At 41.5% G+C, this 22,443-nt stretch overlaps 1 protein-coding gene across 2 annotated transcripts in view; it reads right to left on the reverse strand.

Annotated features, from left to right (window-relative positions):
• The window catches only part of B3GLCT (beta 3-glucosyltransferase), a 263,730-nt gene that overhangs the window by 157,945 nt on the left and 83,342 nt on the right, over positions 1 to 22,443 (reverse strand). For both annotated transcript variants that reach the window (XM_051831763.2, XM_051831762.2), the window contains exons 10-12: positions 21,069 to 21,138; positions 12,060 to 12,173; positions 8,314 to 8,413 (exon numbers count right to left, since the gene is read on the reverse strand). In XM_051831763.2, the coding sequence (XP_051687723.1) occupies positions 8,314 to 8,413; positions 12,060 to 12,173; positions 21,069 to 21,138 (284 nt within the window). The remainder of the gene's footprint in view (positions 1 to 8,313; positions 8,414 to 12,059; positions 12,174 to 21,068; positions 21,139 to 22,443) is intronic.

Consider the following 22,443-nt stretch of genomic DNA (forward strand, 5'->3'; position numbering starts at 1 on the left):
CTTCCAAGTGACCACAGAACATTATTTCTGGCTAATATCCTGTTTTCTGCACACACGTTAAGCATTTTAAGCACCTAATCCAGAAGCAGTCCTCAGGAAATTATCCAATAAATCTTTCTGCAGGCAGGCAAGTAAGTGTGTGGAAACCATTTAGTGCTGGGGAATATACTCTTAAAGATCACTGAGCAAACTCAGCCTTCATTTGGGAAAAGCCCTGCAAACACTCTATGTTTTCTGGGACAAATGTGTGCTTTTTCTGGGCCTCAGAAGAAATGAGAAGTTCATGGTATTTCTCCTCCAGCATAGTGAAAAAGTATCAATTACCTGCAGCCTCCAGTATCTGTGAAGTTGAAATAACTGACATTTAAAATCTTCTCTGGATTTCTTTTCCTTCCAACACTGTTCATGTCCCTATTTGCAATATCATTTTAAAGCTTAAGGATCACAAACGGAATCTAACAATTAATCATATATATTGTAGATTTGCTAAAAAGTGGGAATGTGGCTGAAGCAGGTAAATCTTAGGTAGATCTAAGGGGATTTAACTCATGAACTAGAAAAAAAAAACAACTTCATTTTACAGTATGTTCCCATTATAGGCAATTCCGAGACACAGAAATGAAGAGAAAAACAAGATGGTACATCCTAGAATAAGTGCTATCAAAACTGTATTAGCCCATCTTAGTAACGCATATGAACAGATTAACATTGATCTTTAAAGTCCAGAAGATGATTCACCATAACATATATGGCATTTACTTTTTAACTTTTTATTTGGAAATGTTTTCAAGGTTATTGAGAAGTTGAAAGAAGAGTACAGGTTGAGAATCTCTAATCCAAAATGCTTGGGACCAGAAATAGTCCAGATTTCAGAGTTTTTTGGATTTTGGAATATTTTCACATACAGAATAAGATATCTTGGGGATAGGACCCAAGTCTAAACATGCAACTCATTTATACACATTGTCTGAAGTTAATTTTATATAATGTTGCTCACAGTTTCATGGTATTAAATTTTCCAGTTGTGCCTTTGTGTTGGTGCTCAGATAGAGTTTTGGGTATGGGAGCATTTCAGATTTTATATTTAGACAGGCTCAACCTGTACAAAAAACTCTTACATACTCTCCCCAAATTTACCAATTTTTAACATTTACCCCCATTTGTTCTCTCTTTCTAATATATATACACACCTACATAATATGTGTATATGTGTACATATATAAATATTTTTCCCTTTTCTGAAATATTTGTAAGTTGCATATATTTATATTTCCTTCTCCCTAAATATATCAAAGTATATTTCCTATGAACAAGAAGAGTTAGAACTTCAGAAAGCTTAACATTATATCATAAGTTTCATTAAAAAATTAATTTATTTATTTGAAAGACAGAGGGACAGAGAGAGAAAGAGTGAAGAAAGAGAGAAGAGAGAGATCTTCCATCCATTGCTTTACTACCCAAACAGCCAGGTCTTGGCCAGACTAATGCCAGGATGCTGTCCCAGCATCACACAAGCAATACCGCGTGTGGCTTCCCCAATGGACAGTGATTCCATATCCCCTGCTATTTCTAACAGTCTTTGGACAAAGAGTTCAATACATGCAAATACCCTGGTCATCAGCCCAATAGACCCCTAGTTAGCAGACACTGATGACTCTTGCCTGAACTGATCTTTATGATGGCTACAGTGCTGATTCTTCCAACTCCATCACTCCCTGCACATTTAGCACTGAGAACTCATCACTGCCCCCTATTTATTTGTCTATTAATTACAACCAGGAAGTCTTTAATTCCTAATTTTCAGTAGTTCATAATTCATTGTTGCCAAAGTTGGACCTTAGGAACCCATTTAAGTTTACATCTTTGTCCTCTTGACATGCACTTATCTACTTCCTTTCATTCCATTTTTTGTCCACTTCTTTACTTTCTGGTATAAAATGATGATCTACATGCAGCCAGTACCTTCTCTGCCTCAGCCCTGGCATTATCTGCTTTGCAGAGAGACCCTGGTTTCTTACAGCAGGGGAAAGAAGCATTATTGGTTCTAGGTAACAGTTTCTGCTGCTGTTGGGACATCATCGCTTTTATCCTCTCTCTGGGAAATGTGTGTGAACACACACACACTTTAGACTCATGAGTTCTCACAGATTCCTCAAATCTGCATCCACTCCCAAAGGCCTCTTGTTTGACTCACCCCATTCTATATCTGTATGTCTGTTCTTCCAAGTCCAGAACCCTGCCTTGCCAAAATATTAGCATTTATTCAATCCTATACCTCACTGAATAGCTTCGCCCACACCACTTCAAAATCAGACCCACCAAAATTTCAGGATTTGTTTGAAGCTCCTCCCTCTTCCCGAAGCTGACTGAAGGTACATATTTAAATCTTGTCTTCAAAAGTCACTTGCAGTGCATAGTTTACCTCCAGATACTCTCCCAAAGCCAAAACCACATTACTGGGGCCGCTGTTGTGGGGTAGAGGGTAAATCTGCCACCTGGGATGCTGGCATCCCATAAGGACACTTGTAAGTGTCCTGGACACTCCACTTCTGATCCAGCTCCCATCTGATGTGCTGGGAAGGCAGTCGAAGATGGCCCAAGTGCTTGGGCCCCTGCAACCCATGTGGGAGACCTGGAAAAAGCTCCTGGCTCCTGGCTTCAGTCTGGCCTAGTCCCAGCTGTTGCAGCCATTTGGGGGAGTGAACCAGCAGATAGAAGATCTTTCTTTTCTCTCTTTCTCCCTTTCTCCCTTCCTCCCTTCCTTCCTTGTCTCTCTAACTCTGATTTTCATATGAATAAACCTTAACAACAACAACAACAAAAAAACCTAAATTACCATATGATCTGGTAATTCTATTTCAGAGTTATACCCAAAAGAATTAAAAGCAGGTTTTCATGGAGCTATTTGTACATTCAAGTTCATGGCAGCATATGATCATAAAAGTTAACGCATAGAAGCAACCCAAGTGTCTATCAATAGATGAATGGATAAGCAAAATAAGGAATATTCACTCAATGAAACATTATTCAGCCTTTAAAGAGAGTGAAATTCAGCATTATGCTATAATATGGATGGATTTTTGAAGACGTTGTGTGAAATGAAATAAGCAAGTTACAAAAACACAACCACTGTATGACTGTTTACATGAAGTACTTAGATGAGGCAAAATCTTGGAAACAAAATACAATAGTGGTTGCCAGGGGCTGTGGGAAGCGTGAAAGGGGAAATTACTGTCTAGTGGGTAAACAGTTTCAGTTTTACAAAATGACAAGAGTTCTAGAGATGGTTGTACAACATCATAAATATATTTAATACTCTCAACTGTACACTTCACAATAATTTTGATAGTAAATTTTATGTTATTTGTATTTTAGCAGACTAAAAAAAAACATGTAAAAAACAATTGTGGATGGCCCAGGTGAAGGTGAAGTCAAACTGTGTACATAATTTTCAATGCTTTCTGCCATCTCTTTTTAAAAAAAGATCCTTCTTTTTCTTAGTAATTTGCACTCTACACTAAGAGAAGATCAGGAGCTGTTACATTTGTGTCCCTGTTGAAACCTAATCTCCAGTGGAAGGCATCCTGGCACAGTGGATTAAGCTGCCACTTCAGACACTCGCATTCTAGATCACAGTGCCTGGGATGCAGTCCCATCTCTGCCTCTGCTTCTGCTCCAGCTTCCTGCTAATGTGCCTAGGAGGCAGCAAATGATAGTTCGAATACTTGAGTCCCTGCCACCCAGATGAGAGACCTGGATGGATATCCTGGCTCCTGGCTTTGGCCCAGCCCAGCCCCAACTGTCAGTTATTTGGGAAGTGAACACTGTTCCTCCACTCCCACCTGTCAATAAATAAAAATAAGTAAACACTTTTAAATGACAGTAGATCCTCAGGAACAGGACTAGTGGCTCTACAAAGACAGGCTGAAGAGCTGGCTCATGACCTCTCTGCTGTTTGAAGACAAAGCCCAAGTCCGAAGCCTGGCACCCGGAAGAAGGCCCTCACCAGAATCTGACCATGTTGGCACACTGGCCTCTGACTGCCAACCTCCAGAACAATGAGAAATAAATTTCTGCTGTTTTAAAATGAAACAAAAAGCACTAAACTGAGAAACTCAGGGAGTATCCTGTGCTCTTCCCTTCCGATTGCTTCTACCCTATTCCATTACCAACAACTTTCATAGGCAGGCAGCTTCACAGCATTGTGGTTTTAAAAGGACAACTTTTGTAAGGATAAGCAAACAAAGGTAAGTTTTATTTCCCCTTCTTTCTTATAGAACTAGATGTATTCTTTTGTCCTTGCTTTTGGCGTTCCACAATATTCCTTGGATATCACTCAATACAATCTGCTGATTTTCTTTCACAGAAACAAAATTTTGATTCATGGTTTGATCCTCTGCTTTTTTGTTCTTGATTTCATTACTTCAACATTATCTATTATTGTTTCCTTCCCTATGCTTTTGGGGGTTGACTTCAGGGTTCTTTTCCTAGCTTTCTGAGTTAAGAATTTAGTTGTCTATTGTTACTTTCATTGTGTCAAATGTCTTGACAAATCAATATCCATCCCCATATTTTTAGACTTTTTGAAGAATGGCTGTGTTTGTATGTACCTCTTGCACAGAGCTGGGATTTACTTCATGAGCCACTTTGAAAAATTTTATTTATTAGGTGAATTAAATCCATTCACATCTACTAATATGACTCATAATATTTGCCTTCAATAATATAAAGTTATTTTAGCTTTGAATTACTATATATATACTATACTATATATATATATATATATATACACTCATATAGTATATTTACTATGATGCCTTTTCTATTCAGTATGATATCTTTGTTTTAAAAAATATTTGAGGATCTGTTTTTGTGGTTCCTTTTTTATAATTTACTATGTTTTTTTTAAAAATTAACATTGTATTGTTTAGCCTGTCAATTTTACATGATATCTGTTAACTCTCATCTATTACCTATACAACAGGCAACAATCTTACCCTACTTCCCTCTTTCCTTCCATTTTTTTTAGCTCCACACTTTCCACTTTTTCAGGACATATAACATTTACATACTGTTCTTCTACCATGTTGTCATCCCTGCTTTTAGTTCCACAATTAAATACATGAAATGTTCCCCAGGGCCCAGGTTGTGGCTCAGCGGGTTATGCAGCTGCCTGCAATGCTAGCATCCAATGAGCACTGGTTCAAGTCCCAACTGCTCTCCTTCTGATACAGCTCCCTACCAATGTACCTGGGAAAGCAGCAGTAGATGGCCCACATACCTGGGCCCATGTAACCCATGTCAGAGAACCAAATGAAGAGCATGGATCCTGGTTTCCACCTGGCCCAGTGCTGGCCATTGCAGCTATTTGGGAAGTGAAGCAGAGCACTGAAGCACTCTCTCTTTATTCTCTTTCCCTGTCTGCCCCTCTCTCTGCAATTCTGACTTTCAAATCAATAAACCTTTAAAAAAAGAGAGAGAGAAGAGAAGAGAAGAAATATTCCCCATCAGTGCTTCTGCCTAAATCTCATCTCTCTTGGTTGAAGTTCTTCCCCTAAATTATTCCTCAGGAAGGGCACATGTGTACACTACTCCCTGGGCTCATGTACACTAAAAATTTGTTCTTTTAAGAACTTTAATGCCAAAAAATAAGTTAGCTGCATATAAAATCTTCGATTTATGATTTCATAAGGTTATTGAAAACATGCCTTGTATGTTATTTTGAGAAGTCTGATGCCAGTCTGGTTTTCTTATTTGTTGTTTCATGATTTTGCCTGGGGTCTCAGAGGACTTTATTTTTGAAATCTAAATCTAATCATTTTATTAGGATATGTAACAAAGCTGATAATTCCAGGTCAATTGCCCATGGTACCCAGTGGGTCTTTTCAATAGATACAATAAAGTCTTCTTTTCTTTCTGTTCTCATCAATCAAGGGCTCTAATTAGGTATATATTGAACTTCTCTCCACCATTTCAAGCAATTTTTATTTTTACCCTTTAACTTCTTTATTCCATTTTCATTCTTATTTTCTAATTTCCATTCATGTTCCTTATTAAATTTTAATTTTCATTTGAATTCTTTCACTTTTAGGTGTTTCGCAACTTAGTCATAATCTCAGTACAATAATTTCATAATTTAATTATGAATTTGGTTTTTTGTTCCATTTCTTTCTTCAGTCCATTACTTTCTCTCTTTTTTTAAAAAAGATTTATTTATTTATTGAAAGTCAGAGTTACAGAGAGAGAGAGAGAGAGATCTTCCATCCACTGGTTCACTCCCCAAATGGCCGCAACGGCCAGAGCTATGCCAATCTGAAGCCAGGAGCCAGGGGCTTCTTCCGTGTCTCCCACATACATGGGTGCAAGGGCCCAAGGACTTGGGCCATCTTCCACTGCTTTACCAGGCCATAGAGGAGAGCTGGATTGCAAGTGGAGCAGCCAGGACTCGAACCGGCGCCTATATGGTATGCCAGCATTTCAGGCCAGGGCGTTAACCCACTGTGCCAGATCACCGGCCCCCAGTCCATTACATTCTCATTTCATTTCTTTCTCCCATTTTCAGGTTTCACATTCAAGATATTTTCTTATGTTCCCAAATGCTTGCTTTTTTCTAGAAGTCATAACTCCGTGTTTTGGTAACAACAGAAAGGCCAACTAACTTAAAGATGAGGTTGTTGTCTTTCATGGAAAAGAGAGGTTGACCCTAACACTTGCAATTATTAGGCCTCATGACTTAGGAGAGATAAGAGACCATCATGACCAAGGATGGTGTCAGAAGGGCAAGGTAACAAAGCTCAATCCTAAAAACATGGAGACATCAATGCGCAGTTAGGTATTAGCACCAGCAAAAAATCTGGCAAAAGTTCTGACCAGAGCAGCTGTACTACAGAGGGATGGCACAAGTGACGCAGCTCCCAAGGCAATGACCACTGCAGGAGGAGATGTTCCTGAGGGCATCATTCTCGCATTCTTGGAGGCAGCTATGCTCTGCTGCTGCTGGCACCATTGCGCCCGGGGTTCACTGAGCTTCTGGATTTGTATGTTTAGAGTTTCCATCAAATTTGGAAAATAAATCTTTAAATATTTATATGCACCTTTGGGAACTCCAACTGCATATTTACAAGGCTATCTGGAATTGCCCCAAAGCCCAATGGTGTGCTACTCATTTTCTAAAATTATTTTTTATTTTTGCATTTCATTTTGTATAACTGCTATTGCAACGTCTTCATAGTCATTGATATTTTCTTTTGCAATGTTTAATTTGCTGTTAATACCATCCAAAAGAGATTTCACTACAGATAATATAGTTTTCATCTCTACAAGTACCATTTCAGACTTATTTATACCTTCTAGTTTTCAAACATATGGAATACAGTTATAATAACTGTTTAGTGGTAATAGCTTCCTAATTGATAATTCTAACATTGCATCAATTCTGGGACAAGTTCAGTCAACTGATTTTTATTCTCAATACTTTTTTCCTGCTTTACATACCTAGTAATTAATAGCAGACTGTGAACCTACTTATGGGGTGCTGAGTATTTTTGTACTAGTATAAATCTTTTTGTACTCAACAGCACTTGTTATTGGAAACAGTTTGGTCTTCCAGGGTCTTGCTTTTTAGATGTGTTAGGCAGGACCTGAGCAGCGTTCAGCGGAGGGATAACACTTCCCCACTACTGAGGCAAGATTCTTGTGCATACTCTATCTAGGGCCCTGTGAATCATGGCCTTTCCAGACTGGCTGGCAGGAACAGGCACTACCCCGAGCCCTGCATGTGTCAGGCAGCAACCCTTGTAGCCATTTTGCTAGGCTCTTCTCCCAGCCTTGAGTAGTTTCTGCATACATATGTGCTCATCAATACCCTACTGAATGCCTATAGGGGACCCCCAGGGATCTCCAGGGTTATTATTCTGTACAGATTTCTTCTCTCCAGCACTCTGTCCCACAAACTAATGCCTTGATCTCACATGAATCTCAGCTCCAAGTCTCCAACTAGAGGAGTCCGTCAGGTTGCACCTAGTGCCCCCTCCTTAAACATGGCTTGGCACTCTTAAAGCAGCCAGCTGAGGCAGTCCCAGGGCTCACTCCTTACTTTGTGTGTCTCGTGTATCACTGCCTTTGCTGCCTGGTATCCAGTCTCTGAAAGGGCTTTCTTGTATATATGTTGTCCTTTAGGGGGTTTGTTTCAGATGGTAAGTTAAGTCCCATCCCTATATCCTAGCTGCAAGCAATAGAGCCCATCAGAGTTTTGAATATGAATATGAATATATATATATATAAAAGCCACACAGAATGAGAATGACTCCTTACCTGATTAATGTATCATCATCCACAATGACCAGCCACAATGTTTTGTCATTGCTATGATTTAAAAATCTTTCCAAAATGGCAAACGTCTTTCCACAATGACCTAGGTGATGAGAAAACATAAAATGTGTTATTTTCTGAATATGTAAAATTCATTTTATTTATTTAATTATTTTCATGTGTTGTAAGAGCTTGGATGCTGACATGCGCCTTAATACTTTGAAATTTTAAAAACTAGCCTTCTCTAAGTTCACAGACATAATGAACCAATAGGAACTTTGGAGATCCTGAAGTATAAGCCACTCATCTCACACATGAGGAAACAGAGACTTAGAGAAACGAGGGGTCTTCCACAAGGTTACACAGAGCATTTGAGGCAGAGGTAGAACTGGTATATTCAGTCCAGACCAAAAAGAAGCAACAAGGAGGGCCAGTGCTGCAGGATAGCAGGTAAAGTCACCGCCTACCGCGCCTGCATCACATATGGGCACCACTTCAAGTCCTGGCTGCTTCATTTCTGATCCAGCTCCCTGCTGATGCACCTGGGAAGGCAGTGGAAGACGGCCCAGGTCCTTGGGCCCTTGTACCCATGAAGGAGACTCAGAAGAAGCTCCTGGCTCCTGGCTTCTGACAAACCCAGCCCTGAATGGCCATTTGGGTAGTGAACCAGTGGAGGGAAGATTTCTGTCTCCTCCTCCTCTCTCTCTCTGTAATTCTGACATTCAAATAAATAAATAAATCTTTCAAAAAAAGAAGCAATCAGCCTCCTGGCAATCACAGAAGCCCAGCATCTTCCCTTAGGTAGGGTTTATCAGAAAGAACTGTGAGAACCCCAGGCACTACAAGCAATAGTGATGAAAGCGCTACATTATGCCTTGATGCACTTATCTAGTAAATATTTACTGTGGCAGGTAGAATGACATGCACTAAAAGCACAGCGCTGAATAAGACAGGGTCACAGTTCTTCAGACACCACAGAGATGTTACGATGCTTTTGTAATCAATGCTCGAACCAGTATAAGAATAAAATGATTGGGAAGAGCAGTCAGGCAGATAAACAGGAATAGGCTCCTCCTTTTGACTAAGAATTTCGTGACATAGTCAAGAAAAATTATTAGTAATTTATGTTAGTTAGCATTAAACCACTTATTTTTTAAAAAAGATTTATTTATTTGAAAGTCAGAGTCACACACAGAGAGAAGGAAAGGCAGAAAGAGAAATAGAGAGAGAGAGAGAGAGAGAGAGAGAGAGAGAATCTTTCATTCACTGGTTCACTCCCCAATTGGCTTCAACTGCCGGAGCTGCGCCTATCTGAAGCAAGGAGCCAGGAGCTTCCTATGGGTCTCCCATGTGGGTGCAGGGGCCCAAGGACTTGGGCCATCTTCTACTGCTTTCCCAGGCCATAGCAGAAAGCTGTATTGGAAGCTGAGCAGCTGGGACTCGAACCGGCGCCCATATGGGATACCAGCACTGCAGGCAGGGGCTTTACCCACTATGCCACAGTGCCGGCCCCTAAACCACTCATTTTGACCTTTATTTCCTTTATTCTCTGTTTATGTATTTTTAAACATTACAATATGAGTTTTTGAAAACCATCTCAAATTTCTCAAATTTCTTTGGGAATAAAATATAATACAAATATGGGTAATAATAAGGTCAGACTAGAAATAAATGAAGAAATCCAATGAGAAATGCATGAACAAATAAATGATTATTAAAGCCAATTTAAATGGAAGCTTTAAAGAGCAAGGTCAACAGCAAGAACAAAAATTCAATCTAAATAATGTTCCCAAAACAAAGAGGGAGACTCAGCAATGTATTTACCCTTGTCAGAAGAATTCATAACCACAAGAATGTCCAATCTGATTTTATACTGTAGCCTATGAATCAAGGAATTATGGGTGACACTGACCTACAAGAATCAAGATAAACTTCTCCACAGAACAAGATAATCAGCTTGCCACTTTTATTGTTTTACTTATAAAGATGAATAAGGAATCACAGAACCAAAGAAAATGCAGCAAGAACACTGTGTAAAAATTACAAATAACATGGGGGCTGGCGCTGTGATGCAGCGGGTTAATGCCCTAGCCTGAAGCGCCAGCATCCCATATCAGCACCAGTTCTAGTCCTGGCTGCTCCTCTTCCAATCCAGCTCTCTGCTATGGCCTGGGAAAGCAGTAGAAGATGGCCCAAGTCCTTGGGCCCCTGCACCCATGTGGGAGACCTGGAAGAAGCTCCTGGCTTCTGGCTTCAGATCGGCACAGCTCCGGCCGTTGTGGCCCATTGGGGAATGAACCATTGGATGGAAGTCCTCCCTCCCTCCCTCCCTCCCTCTCTCTTTCTCTCTGCCTCACCTCTCTCTGTGTAACTCTTCCAAATAAATAACTAAATCTTTAAAAAAATAATTACAATTAACAAAAGCATATAAAAATCAGTGGTCAAGTTTCCACTTCCATTTTTGGAATATAAAAATGTTTTTAACTAAAAAACACGCAATCTGAAGAGAAAGGCAGCTTTATTTCCAACAACTTACTCACTAAAATATTACATATATGATCGAGTTGATTCTGCATATAACTCACATAGAACATGGTTAGGTTCTATTCAGAAGTACATACAAAATGTGAACTAGACCAGAAGACTTATAAGGATAGCAGCTTTGTGTGGGGAAGCTAATACACTAGCTTTGTACATCCCATTATGGCCATGACAAATGATGAAGGGATGAAAACCCTACTGTTTTAAAACTCTGCTGTAGTCCCTGATAGAGCACCTGGGAAAGCAGCTGAAGATGGCCCAACTCCTTGGGCCCCTCCACCCACATGGGAGACCCAGAAAAAGCACCTGGCTCCTGGCTTCCAATATGTGCAACTCCAGCCATTGCAGCCACATGGGGAGTGAACCAGTGGATGGAAGATCGATCTCTCTCCCTCTATCTCTCTCTCTGTAACTCTGCCTTTCAAATAAATAAATAAATCTTTTAAAAAAGAACTCTGTGTAACTGTCATGTGCTCAATGTTACCTACATATTCTCCCGTAAATGGACAACCCCGTGTTTATACTATAATGCCCTTAATTTGAGAGAACCAGTCCATATCTGTGGACAAAGATGTTGAATGCAGAAAGAAGGAAAAGGAAAACTTGCCTAAGGTGAAAACTACAATATTAATAAGATACTTTGTTTGTATCAATTTATCATATTTACATAATGAGCATTTTCTTTAAAAAAAAAAAGTTTATTTATTTATTTGAGAAGTAAAGAGGCACAGAGAAAGAGAATTCCCATCCACTGGTTCACTTCCCAAATGCCTGCAGTGGCCCCTAGCTGAGGCTAAAGCTGGCAGCCAGGAACTCAATCCCATTCTCCCAACATGAGTGGCAGGAACCCAACTGCAGGAGTCATCACCACTGCCTCCCAGGGTCTGCACTGGAAGAAAGTTGCGGTCAGGAATGGAGCACTGTTTTAAACTCAGCCTTTCCCACAGAGCATGTGGATGTCTGAACAACCAAGCCAAACAGCTGTTCCAGGATGGGCATTTTTAACAAGAGGAGTGTTTATACTAAACTGATCTTCTGTATATAAAGAGAAAAAAAAATGCTATAACTAGTACTCAAACAGTATTTTTCACTTTGTGCTTCTGTGTGGGTGCAAACTGTTGAAATCTTTACTTAATATATACTAATCTGATCTTCTGTATATAAAGAGAAAAAAAAAAAAAAGAGGAGTGTAAGAATTAAGGACTCACCTCTGTCTGTATTAGGAATTCCCAGATCCACAGTAGGGATGGAAGTTTCTGCGTAGTCACTGTAGTATTCGATGAAACTTGCCTCTCTCTCCCAAGTCTGCTTTACAATAGGTACTGGAAAAATTACAGGTGACAATCACTGGCACCGTTCAACAGGGAAGTCATAAGACTCAGCACAGCAGCACAGAGGAAGGGAAATGTTACTTGTTCTGCTTCAGGTGTTCCAACACCTGGAGCTTGCTTTCAACCCTGAAAAATGCCAGCACCACTTGCTGATCACTGCTCAGGACTAAAACCCTCTTCTTGAAGCTTTTTTTTTTTTTTTAAGATTTATTTTATTTATTTGAAAGGCAGAGTTACAGAGAAGAGACAGAGAGCTTCCATCACTGGTTCACTCCCCAAATGGCCACAATAGCTGGGGCTAGTCCAGATGAAGCCAGGAACCTGGAACTCCATCAGGGTCGCCCATGTGGGTGGCAGGTGCCCAAGCACTCAGGCCATCTGCTGCTGCTTTCCCAGGCCATTAGCAGAGAGCTGGATGGAAATGGAGCAGTCAGGACTTGAACTGGTGCTCATATGAGAAGCTGCCATCCCAAGTGGCTACGCCACAACACTGGCCCCATTCATGAATCCATTTTCAGTACCCTCTGGAATCAAGCACTGCTTACTCCTGGTGTACTCCCACATCATGAAAAAGTTTCTAGTCTGATTATACTGTTGTATTTAAATAATTTTCTTGTTCTCTGATAGGTTATTTCATTTAACCCATCTTTAGCTTTTCGGCAGGCATAGAATACTATGTTGAAAATCTCAACTCTGATGAAGCAAATCTTCATTTAACTTTCTGAAATTTTATCAGATAATATAGTTTTGTTTTTTTGCAACCCAAATTTAAATAACTTATATGCAATACTGTCATTGGAAAGCAAAATTTAAGAAATTAGCTACATAAGACAGAGAAGTTAGAATCCACCTCACACAGCCCTTAACATACAAAATAAAGAGTGTACCAATTCATAATCTATTGTTCATCAGCTATTAAGAATGAAAAACAATTATGAATTCTGGACATTTGCTAAAATTTATCACCAAACTGTCCATTAAATATTACTTGTATTGTTAAAATGTAATTTTTCTGCAATCATAGGGAAATGATGGTTATAAAGATTTCTCCATGTCAAAATAGTCAAAGATGCATTAAATAATAGCTAAGGTCTGAGAGACAAAAAAAAAAGAGACATTTTTAGAAACTTCACTGTTTTAAATTTCAGCACAATGAAAATCTCAACCCTGGCCCTGCCTTGGCAGTTTGCTTTGCATATAATAAGCAAGGGGCTGTAATCCAGAAAGAGCTCCCTGCTGTCTGTAGCCCTGAAAAAGCTCATTCTTGGGTAAAGGTCAAGAATGTTATGGGGGGGGTGGCGGCAATGCTGTGGCATAGCAGGTTAAGCCAGCGACTGCAGTGCCGGCATGCCATATGGGCACTGATTCGAGTCCCAGCTGCTCCAGTTCCAATCCAGTTCTATGCTATGGCCTGGGAAAGCAGTGGAAGATGGCCCAAGTCCTTGGGCCCCTGCACTGAGGAGGAAGCTCCTGGTTCCTGGCTTTGGATCAGCACAGCTCCAGACACTGCAGCCATCTGGGGATTGAACCAGCGGATGGAGGACACCTCTCTCTCTGCCTTTCCTTCTCTCTCTGTGTAACTCTAACTTTCAAATAAATAAATAACTAAATCTTTAAAAAAAAAAAAAAGACCATTATTCGGGCCCCAATACAGGTCCTACAGGCTGTGCAAATTCTGCTTCCAATTTCCTCAGCCTTTAGCCTTCAATTCTTCTTGAACTAAAAGCTTTTTTCAACAGTACAGATGTTCCTTCTCAAGTCACTGATTTAAATGACATTAAGATCAAAATCAAGTGTAAGTTAGCTCTGACTGCTCTATCTAACACTTATTTTTAAACAGTGGAAACAGAAATTTCACTGCAGGCAAGAATTACTGCATGTTCTCGTCTGATTTGTTCCCCAGCACCAGACATAGTGTGTAGGGCATAGTAAGTGCTCAATAATCAGGAAAATGAGAACTGTAGTTTGCAGGAGTTTCAATAAAAGGCCTAGGACTATTTTATGGAAACTAGTTTAAAGGAGAATTGTATTCCTTTGGTACAATAATGGGACCATCAATCTTTAAGACTAGGCCATTTTCATGTAGTATGATATTATGATTTGCAACATCTAAAGCATTCAATAGTTTGTATTGTCTCTCCCCTCATCAGGAAAGAACGTAGGACAGGTACTGTGGTATAGCGGTTAAGCCACTCTCTGCAGTGCCAACACCCCACATGGTCACTGGTTCAAGCCCAGACTACTCAAATTTCTTTTTTTTTTTCCTTAAAGATTTATTTATTTATTTGAAAGTCAGAGTTACACAGAGAGGAGAGGCAGAGAGAGAGAAGTCTTCCATATGCCAGTTCACTCAACAACTGGCCTCAACAATTGGTCGCAACCCTGATCCGAAGCCAGGAGCCAGGAGCTTCCTCCAGGTCTTCCCATGCAGGTGCAGGGGCCCAAGGACTTGGGCCGTCTTCTACTGCTTTCCAAGGCCATAGCAGAGAGCTGGATCGGAAGAGGAGCAGCCGGGACCTGAACTGGCACCCATATGGGATGCCGGCACTGCACGTGGCAGCTTTACCTGCTATGCCACAGTGCCAGCCCCTAGAATACTCCACTTTCAATCCAGCTCTGTGCTAACAGCCTGGAAAAGCAGTGGAAGATGGTCCAAGTGCTTGGGCCCCTGCACCGATATGGGAGACCCAGATGAAGCTTCTGGTTCTTGGATTTGGCCTGGCCCAGCTCTAGCTGTCGTAGCCATTTGGGGAGTGAACCAGCAGATAGAAGATTCTCTCTCTCTCTCTTTCTCTCTCTGAAATTCTTTCAAATAAATAAATATATTTTTAAAAAATAAAAAAAAGGAGAAAGAATGTAACCCTAAGGAAAAGTCTTCTATAACCAGCAGGCTAAGTTGTTTTCAAATCAGTGTTGATGCTGAATTAGCTAAACTTTTAAAATACTGTTCCAATTTATTAGAATTGTTGGAATTCTAAACTGAATTACTTCTACTATTTACAAAGTATTTTGAATACTGAAGTTATATTGAAGCATTGCATTCCTAAAGATATCAAATATCAGGAAAACATATGGGTATTTTTTAAAGTATTGGGAAATGGAATTAAAAGGCAAGATTGTTTTGGTGCAAATAATTTTGAAACCATAGGTTTTTCTCATAACATACATTTTCCATAAATTTTTGAAGACTCCTCATACTTCAACATAGTTACCTGATATATTATCTCAGTAAAGAAAATCCTACTTCTACCACATAATAAGAGTAGATGCCTCTTTCAAGAAAGTTTGCCACAGATAACTTCAAATTGGTACAAATTAAAAAGTTTACTATCAAAAAAGCCCCAAGTTGCACAGATGGCATAAACCTTCCTTAAGAGTTTTCCCGACTCTAGGCAAGAGAAGTATCTCACGACAAGGTAAAGAAACATTTTTACCCCTGGTGAATTTACTTGCAAAGCCATCTCAAAGGAAAACTGCACTTGACACCGGATCATTTTATACATATTTCATCAATCACACCTGAGTATACCACACAATCAAAAGTGAATGGCTGTTTTGACTTGAAGCAATCTGCTGTTTGGGGCTGGCAAATGAACCTTTTGTCTCAGCGTGCGAGTCAGTGACCCCCAAGTAAAACCTTGACTGTGCTTCACCAACCCTGAGGGGTTAGAGACACACAACAGAGTGTACTGATTCCTCCTGCTGAAGTCTGAGTGGCGGTGAGCGTCTGGCCTAGCAGCTTAGATGCTCAAATCTTACACTACAGTGCTGCGGTTTCAAACCTAGCTCTGGCTCCTGACTCTAGCTTCCTGCTAATGCAGACCCTGGCATCACCAGGGTGATGGCTCAGGTAACTGCATTCCTGCCACCCATGTAGGGGACTTTTAGAGTTCCTGGCTCTGGGCTTCTGCCCCCAACCCAGGGCCACTGTGGACATCTGAGGTGTGAACCAGCAGATGGGAGTTCCCTCTCTGCCTCTCAAATAAATAAATTCTCTACACATAAAAGATCTGAGTTGTACCTAAGACTGAAAAGCATCCCTCCTGGGTGATCTAAACCAACAGTGTAGGGCAATCTGTAACACTTACGCCACTCAACAGCCAGGGACAGGTCTGAACCAGGCAACACCTGACTCCCGCCTCTCGTCAATAATCCATGTAATCACCTCATGTGCCTCCAGTGTGGCCTTCCATCTGGCTGCATCTCCACTCAAGCCTCACCTCTTAAACAGTGTACCACAGTGCCTGAAGCCTCCATTACCAAAGAGACCACCACATACCAAACACTCCTCTTAATAAATCTGCTCAGATTCACCTCTTGTAGACAAGGTCACAGCAGTAAACATGGCAAGCAGAGATTTTTTTAATCTGAAAGGAATAAGGTGTTTATTCATAAGAGCTCAGGAAACTGTGAGAAGAAACTAAAGCCTGAGCAAATAGCAATTTAACCTCTTTAATTAATTAAAGGGAGACTGCAGGAAAGTGTCTCACAACCCACAACATGAGGAATAAAAACACAGTCTGTGTGAAGTGAGACTGGCCTGTGAACAGACTGAGTGGCAAAAGAATGCTGAGAAAATGCTGATGGGCTCCTGACAGCTGACATTCCACAGCGAAAAACATCAAGCCCCAGAGAACGCAATCAAGCTGCATGCTGTAATTCCAGCCATCTTTTCCAAGCTTAAATTTTATATGCTTTGCCCAATGCTTCACCTTCCAAGAGGATATTTCAAAGAGTTCATGGGAAATGGAACTAAAAGATAAATTTACTTTGGTGCAAGAAAATTTTGAAATCCATGGACATGAGTAGCCTGCTTTCAGTATTTCAAAAATACAGTTCCTTATCTGTTTTTAAGCATTTATTTATTTATTTGAAAGACCATAGTGAGAGAGAGAGAGAAAATCTTTGATCTGTTGGTTCACTCCCCAATGCCTCAAGTGGGGCTGCTCCAGGCTGAAGCCAGGATCCTGGAACTCCATCTGGATCTCCTAAGTCGGTGGGAGGCAGGGGGAGGGGCCCACGTCCTTGGGCCATCTGCTGCTTTCCTAGGTGCATTGGCAGGGAGCTGGATCGGAAGTGGGGTGGCTGGCATTGCAAGCGGAAGCTTAACCTGCTGCAAAACAACATCAATCCTATGGTTTTTTTTTTTCTTTCAATGTCATTTGGCCTTTGTTCCTTCAAGCATTTCTACCACTGTGTGCACAGGGGAAAAAGAAAAAAACATCCAGTGCATGTATTCTGCTGGGCTTACCCAGGAGTGGCTATGAGAATGCCCAGCTCCGTGTATATAGGACACCACGAGCCTCGACTCCTTGCTGTCCTATTGCTGCTGAAAATGAAAAGTCCTTGGCCAAGTCCTCACTGGCCCTGAGGTCATCAACATGAATATCCAAGATGATTTGTCAAGTGCTGGGTTTGAAATACACCCAAGGAGATGACAGTGTATCTGTGCTAAGGTAGAAAAAGCATGGAATTTAGGAGCCAGAAAACCCAAATGGGTCCTGGCTCCTGCATTAGACGGGCTTCCAGGGCTTGTGCCAGTTGTGTACCATCCCACACCCTGCTTCCTCTGCAGTATTAGGTGAGAACAATGATGATTGCATACCGCATGACTGACTGTATGTGAAAGAGACACACCCTGGCATTGTCATTGTATCTGATGTGATTAGTGCATCATTTGCTCTCTGGGCAAACTGGTAGCTGAACTCTCTCCTAAGAGGAAGGCAGAAGCTGTGGCCTCACTGCCCACATGCTTAACAGTGGCAGCCACACCAACACGCTAAAACCCTGCTGCACACATCCAAGTTTAAAGACACAGAAACCCAACTGTGAGAGAGTCATAATGCCCTGGGTCTCACACTTCAGTGACCCCATAGCCAAGTGAACAGTCGCCAACATGGTATTCAGCTATAGAAGACCATTTTGAAAGCTAAGAGGTTCCTGCATTGTATAGCAGGTAAAGCTGCAGCTTGTGATGCCAGCATCCCATATGGGTGCCATTTAGTATCCCAGCTGCTCCTCTGATCCAGCTCCCTGCTGATAGCCTGGGAAAGTAGCAGCAGATAGCCCCTGCATCCATGTGGTATCCTACGTGGATGAAGCTCCTGGCTGTTACTGCCATCTGGGGAGTGAACCAGCAGATGGAAGATCCTTCTCGCTCTCTCTCTCTCCCTCTCTCAGTAGCTCTTTTAAATAAATAACTCTTCTCAGTAGCTCTTTTAAATAAATAACTCTTCTCTCAATAAATCATTTTTTAAATGCTAGCCAGCTTTAGGATTTTGTCACTTTTAAAGATCTCTGACTTGAAATTCAAATAGGAAAGCATTTCACAGATACTGAAACGATTACCTCAACCTTATGCAATCTAAGAAAGCAATAAGCTATATTACTCAAAATTATGTTAAAATTAAACTTTTCTTTCATTCTGTAGAATATGAAACATATAATTAGGGAGGGTCCCTAATTTCACTGCTTCTTTGTCACTTGTCTCAAGGGAGAAAACGACACCACTACCACCATTGCTAACATTAGTATTACGAAAATAATCACCACTCTGAGTGCAGCTTCAAGATCAATTAAATCAATTCAAACACTTCTGCTTGCTGTAAGCTAAGTATAAGAAAAAGCAGGATAGTTCATTTCCTCTGACAACTGGGTTTATAAAGATAGTTGTCAAAAGCATCCCTGGCTGGCGCCGCGGCTCACTTGGCTAATCCTCCGCCTATGGCGCCAGCACCCCGGGTTCTAGTCCCGGTCGGGGCGCTGGATTCTGTCCTGGTTGCTCCTCTTCCAGTCCAGCTCTCTGATGTGGCCTAGGAAGGCAGTGGAGGATGGCCCAAGTGCTTGGGCCCTGCACCCGCATGGGAGACCAGGAGGAAGCACCTGGCTCCTGGCTTCGGATCGGCGCAGTGAGCAGCCATTTGGGGGGTGAACCAACAGAAGGAAGACCTTTCTCTCTCTTGCTAACTCTTCCTGTCCAAAAAAAAAAAAAAAAAATCATCCCACAAAGCTCTTCTAAATTATGAAACAGGTGAAAGGATACTAAATTTAGGCTAAACTTAAGATAAATGAAAATTTTATTTTAAACATTATATTGATTCTGAATAGTTTTAGGAATCCTTGTATAAGGAATGCACATATTTATTTAGGCTAACTTAATAGGACCTAGAATTCAATGTTTACTCAAAGTCTATAAATGTAAATTGAAAGTTTACAGTTAATGTACATTTAAGATATTATAGATTAGGGTGGGCACTTGGCCTCATGGTTGGATGCCAACTGGAATGCCCTTGTCTTACTTCGGAACGTCCAGGCTCAACACCTCACTCTTCAGCTCCTCATCCCAGCTTCCTACTAATGTGCACCCTGGGAGGCAATGGTAATGGCTCCACTAATTGGTTTCCTGCCATTCACATGGGAGACCCGGATTGAGTTCCTGGCTCCTGGCTTCCACACCAGCCCAGCCCTTGTCGCTGTGGGCACTTGAGGAGTGAACCAACAGATGGAAGTGCTCTGTCTCACAAATAATTTAAAAACATACTATGGATTACAACTGGATTTTAATTGATTGTGAGCCTTAGTCAATACTATAATCCCAAATTATAAATTTCTGTTATTTAGAAAGTATCTTCCCCTTTAAAATGTAATCTGTATGTACCATAGTATTACATAAAATATATAAAGGAACTTCCCCCAGAGCTCTAATCCATGAAAATGACAGCTGGCTGAGAAATCTCTCCTACAGAAATATCACACCCTTGGTAAAATCAACAGTCTTTTCATGGAAAAAATTAAAATATGTGCTAAAATTAGAACATGCAAAAGACTGCCTAATTTTCAATTTCAGAAAAATGCTACTTGAAATAAGGTGCAAAAAGAAATGATGTCTATTTATATACAGAATGGGCTTTTTGGTTTTTTTTTTTTTTTAACATTATCACCCTCAGTTAGCAGGATTCTGTAATGACACCCAAAACCTGAACACACCACTCATGGGTAGGGTAGGGTTTCCCCCAGCAAAGACCACCATTTCTAAGGCAGCGTTTCCTTTTCTCCAATATATTGACGGGTGAGCAAACACATATCTTCAGTAAAACGTATGAAGAGTCTTCAAAAGAACAACTGGTGCTGGCTTCTTTCACCTTGAAATCCCTGCAATGCTCTTCAGAGGGCTCAGTAACTGTGCATGGACATAAAAAGACTTTGCTCGACAAAACGGATTGCTATTCACTTCTTGTCTCCAAGACTGTCACAGCTGAACGTTTCCATTTTCAACTTAAAATAGTGTTCTAAACAGTATATACAAAGGGCTCTGACCACCCATGTGTCAATACAAAATTGTCCTTTCTAATTGGTCTTGGTGACTGAAATTGTACAATGAGGAGTACTGGTTAAATAACTGCTTTCACGTCAACACTCTGTTGTCATCATTCCCTGTCTTGAGCTTATCCCTGGGTTGCACTTTCTTTCAAAAGACAGTTTGCATTTTAAAAGTTCAATCAAGGGGGCCAGCACTATGAGTAAAGCTGCCACCTGCAGTGCCAGCATCCCATATGGGTGAAGGTTTAAGACCCGCTGCTCCACTTCCGATCCAGCTCTCTACTATGGCCTGGAAAAGCAGTGCAAGACGGCCCAAGTCCTTGGGCCCCTGCACCTGCATGGGAGACCTAGAAGAAGCTCCGGGCTGCTGGCTTTGGATCGGTGCAGCTCCAGCCATTGTAGCATCTGGGGAGTGAACCAGAGAATGGAAGACCTTTCTGCCTCTCTCTGTCTCTCTGCCTCTCTCTGTCTCTCTCTCTCTCTCTGCCTCTGCCTCTCTGTAACTCTGCCTTTCAAATAAATTCTTTTCAAAAGATGTTCAATAAAAACAAATAACCCAAAACATACTTCTGTCACTGTGAAATTTCTTGCATGTTTTTACTGCAACAAAAATATCCTCCTTCTTCACTGGCTTTCCCTAAAAAATAAGGAAAAACAAATGCATATGAATCAGCATAAACTTCAGACCCACATGAGACTTCACCTGCTTGAGAGTTCAGATTAACCAGTATTAGGGACTTCAGCCCATATCCAGGGCGGGGAAAGGAAAGGAACTGCAGTTCAGCTGACAGCACAGCCCTTGACGTCAGCCAGCTCCGGACCTGCCTCCCAGCTCTGCCCTGAACAGACTGTGCATTATCTCAGCAAGTGCTTGAGAAAGCTCTCAAAACCCCACTCTGCTCATCTAGAAAATGAGAGTAACCCCTGTAATGCTGCTGCTATTACTACAATTTACTACGCACACAGAAGGTGACCAATAAATGCTAACTGCCTCTCTTCTCCTCTTCCCAGTTGTAGATTTTGACAAAGAGAGAAGCTGGGGGTGGGGGTCAGGGGCGGGGGATGTTTTAGAGCTAAATAAGAGATGACTCCCTTTCCTGGGCCTGGGCTTTGAGGTTGAACGTGTTTTTATGACCCCTGTCTTGGCTCCTCAAGTCTAGACTAAGGAGCTTCTGTCATCTACTAAAGTTGAGACTGCTTCAACCAGCTGGGGCAGAGGAGAATCCTGGAGCTCAGGCAGAAGAATGGGGCACGTGGAGGGATTTATCACACACCCCAGGCCTGGAGTGGGAGCTGTTCTGAGCCCTCTATTACCTGTCTTATGTCTATAACAATAAGCAGCCATAGCTCCGACATCATCTGGGGCTGGCTGGCAGTCACTAACCGCAGCTTCGTCGTGTTACTCCAGGCACTCGGAGGAGGCCTAAAGAGCAAGCAGGGTACAGTCCACAAACACCTGCTTCCCCCAGGGATGGCACAGATTCTCTCTCATTGTTGCCCTGTGTTGTGTTGTGTGCATTTCTCTTTTACAATGGCAAACACGGATTTCTGTGCAACTGATGAGGAAAACAGCAAGGTTAGAGGTTGGTGAACCTACTTTCCCCTGGGAGAAGGGATTGTGAACAGTCTAGTGAGTTCCAGCTCTTCAGGCCCATCCTGGGGATTGGACCAAAGGTCAGTCATTACAAGTAAGTCCCTTCTGAAAGCTGTGGATAGGCTCCGGGGAGAGCAATGGCAGGGTCAGCTGCTGAGAGTGGGAAGGGGCTGGGCTTGTGGAGAAGGCTCGTGTGTCACAACAAATGCCCGGGGTCACCTTTCTGGGGAATGGAGCAGAAATTCCAATCAGCACATGCTATGTCATCAACCAAGGAAATGAGTGTGGGCACACAGAGGGTGAACAGCAAGGAGGTGGAGGGAGCTGCAGACCCTCACTGCCTCTCCC

Source organism: Oryctolagus cuniculus, chromosome 9 (genome assembly GCF_964237555.1).
Source record: "Oryctolagus cuniculus chromosome 9, mOryCun1.1, whole genome shotgun sequence".
NCBI lineage: Eukaryota > Metazoa > Chordata > Mammalia > Lagomorpha > Leporidae > Oryctolagus > Oryctolagus cuniculus.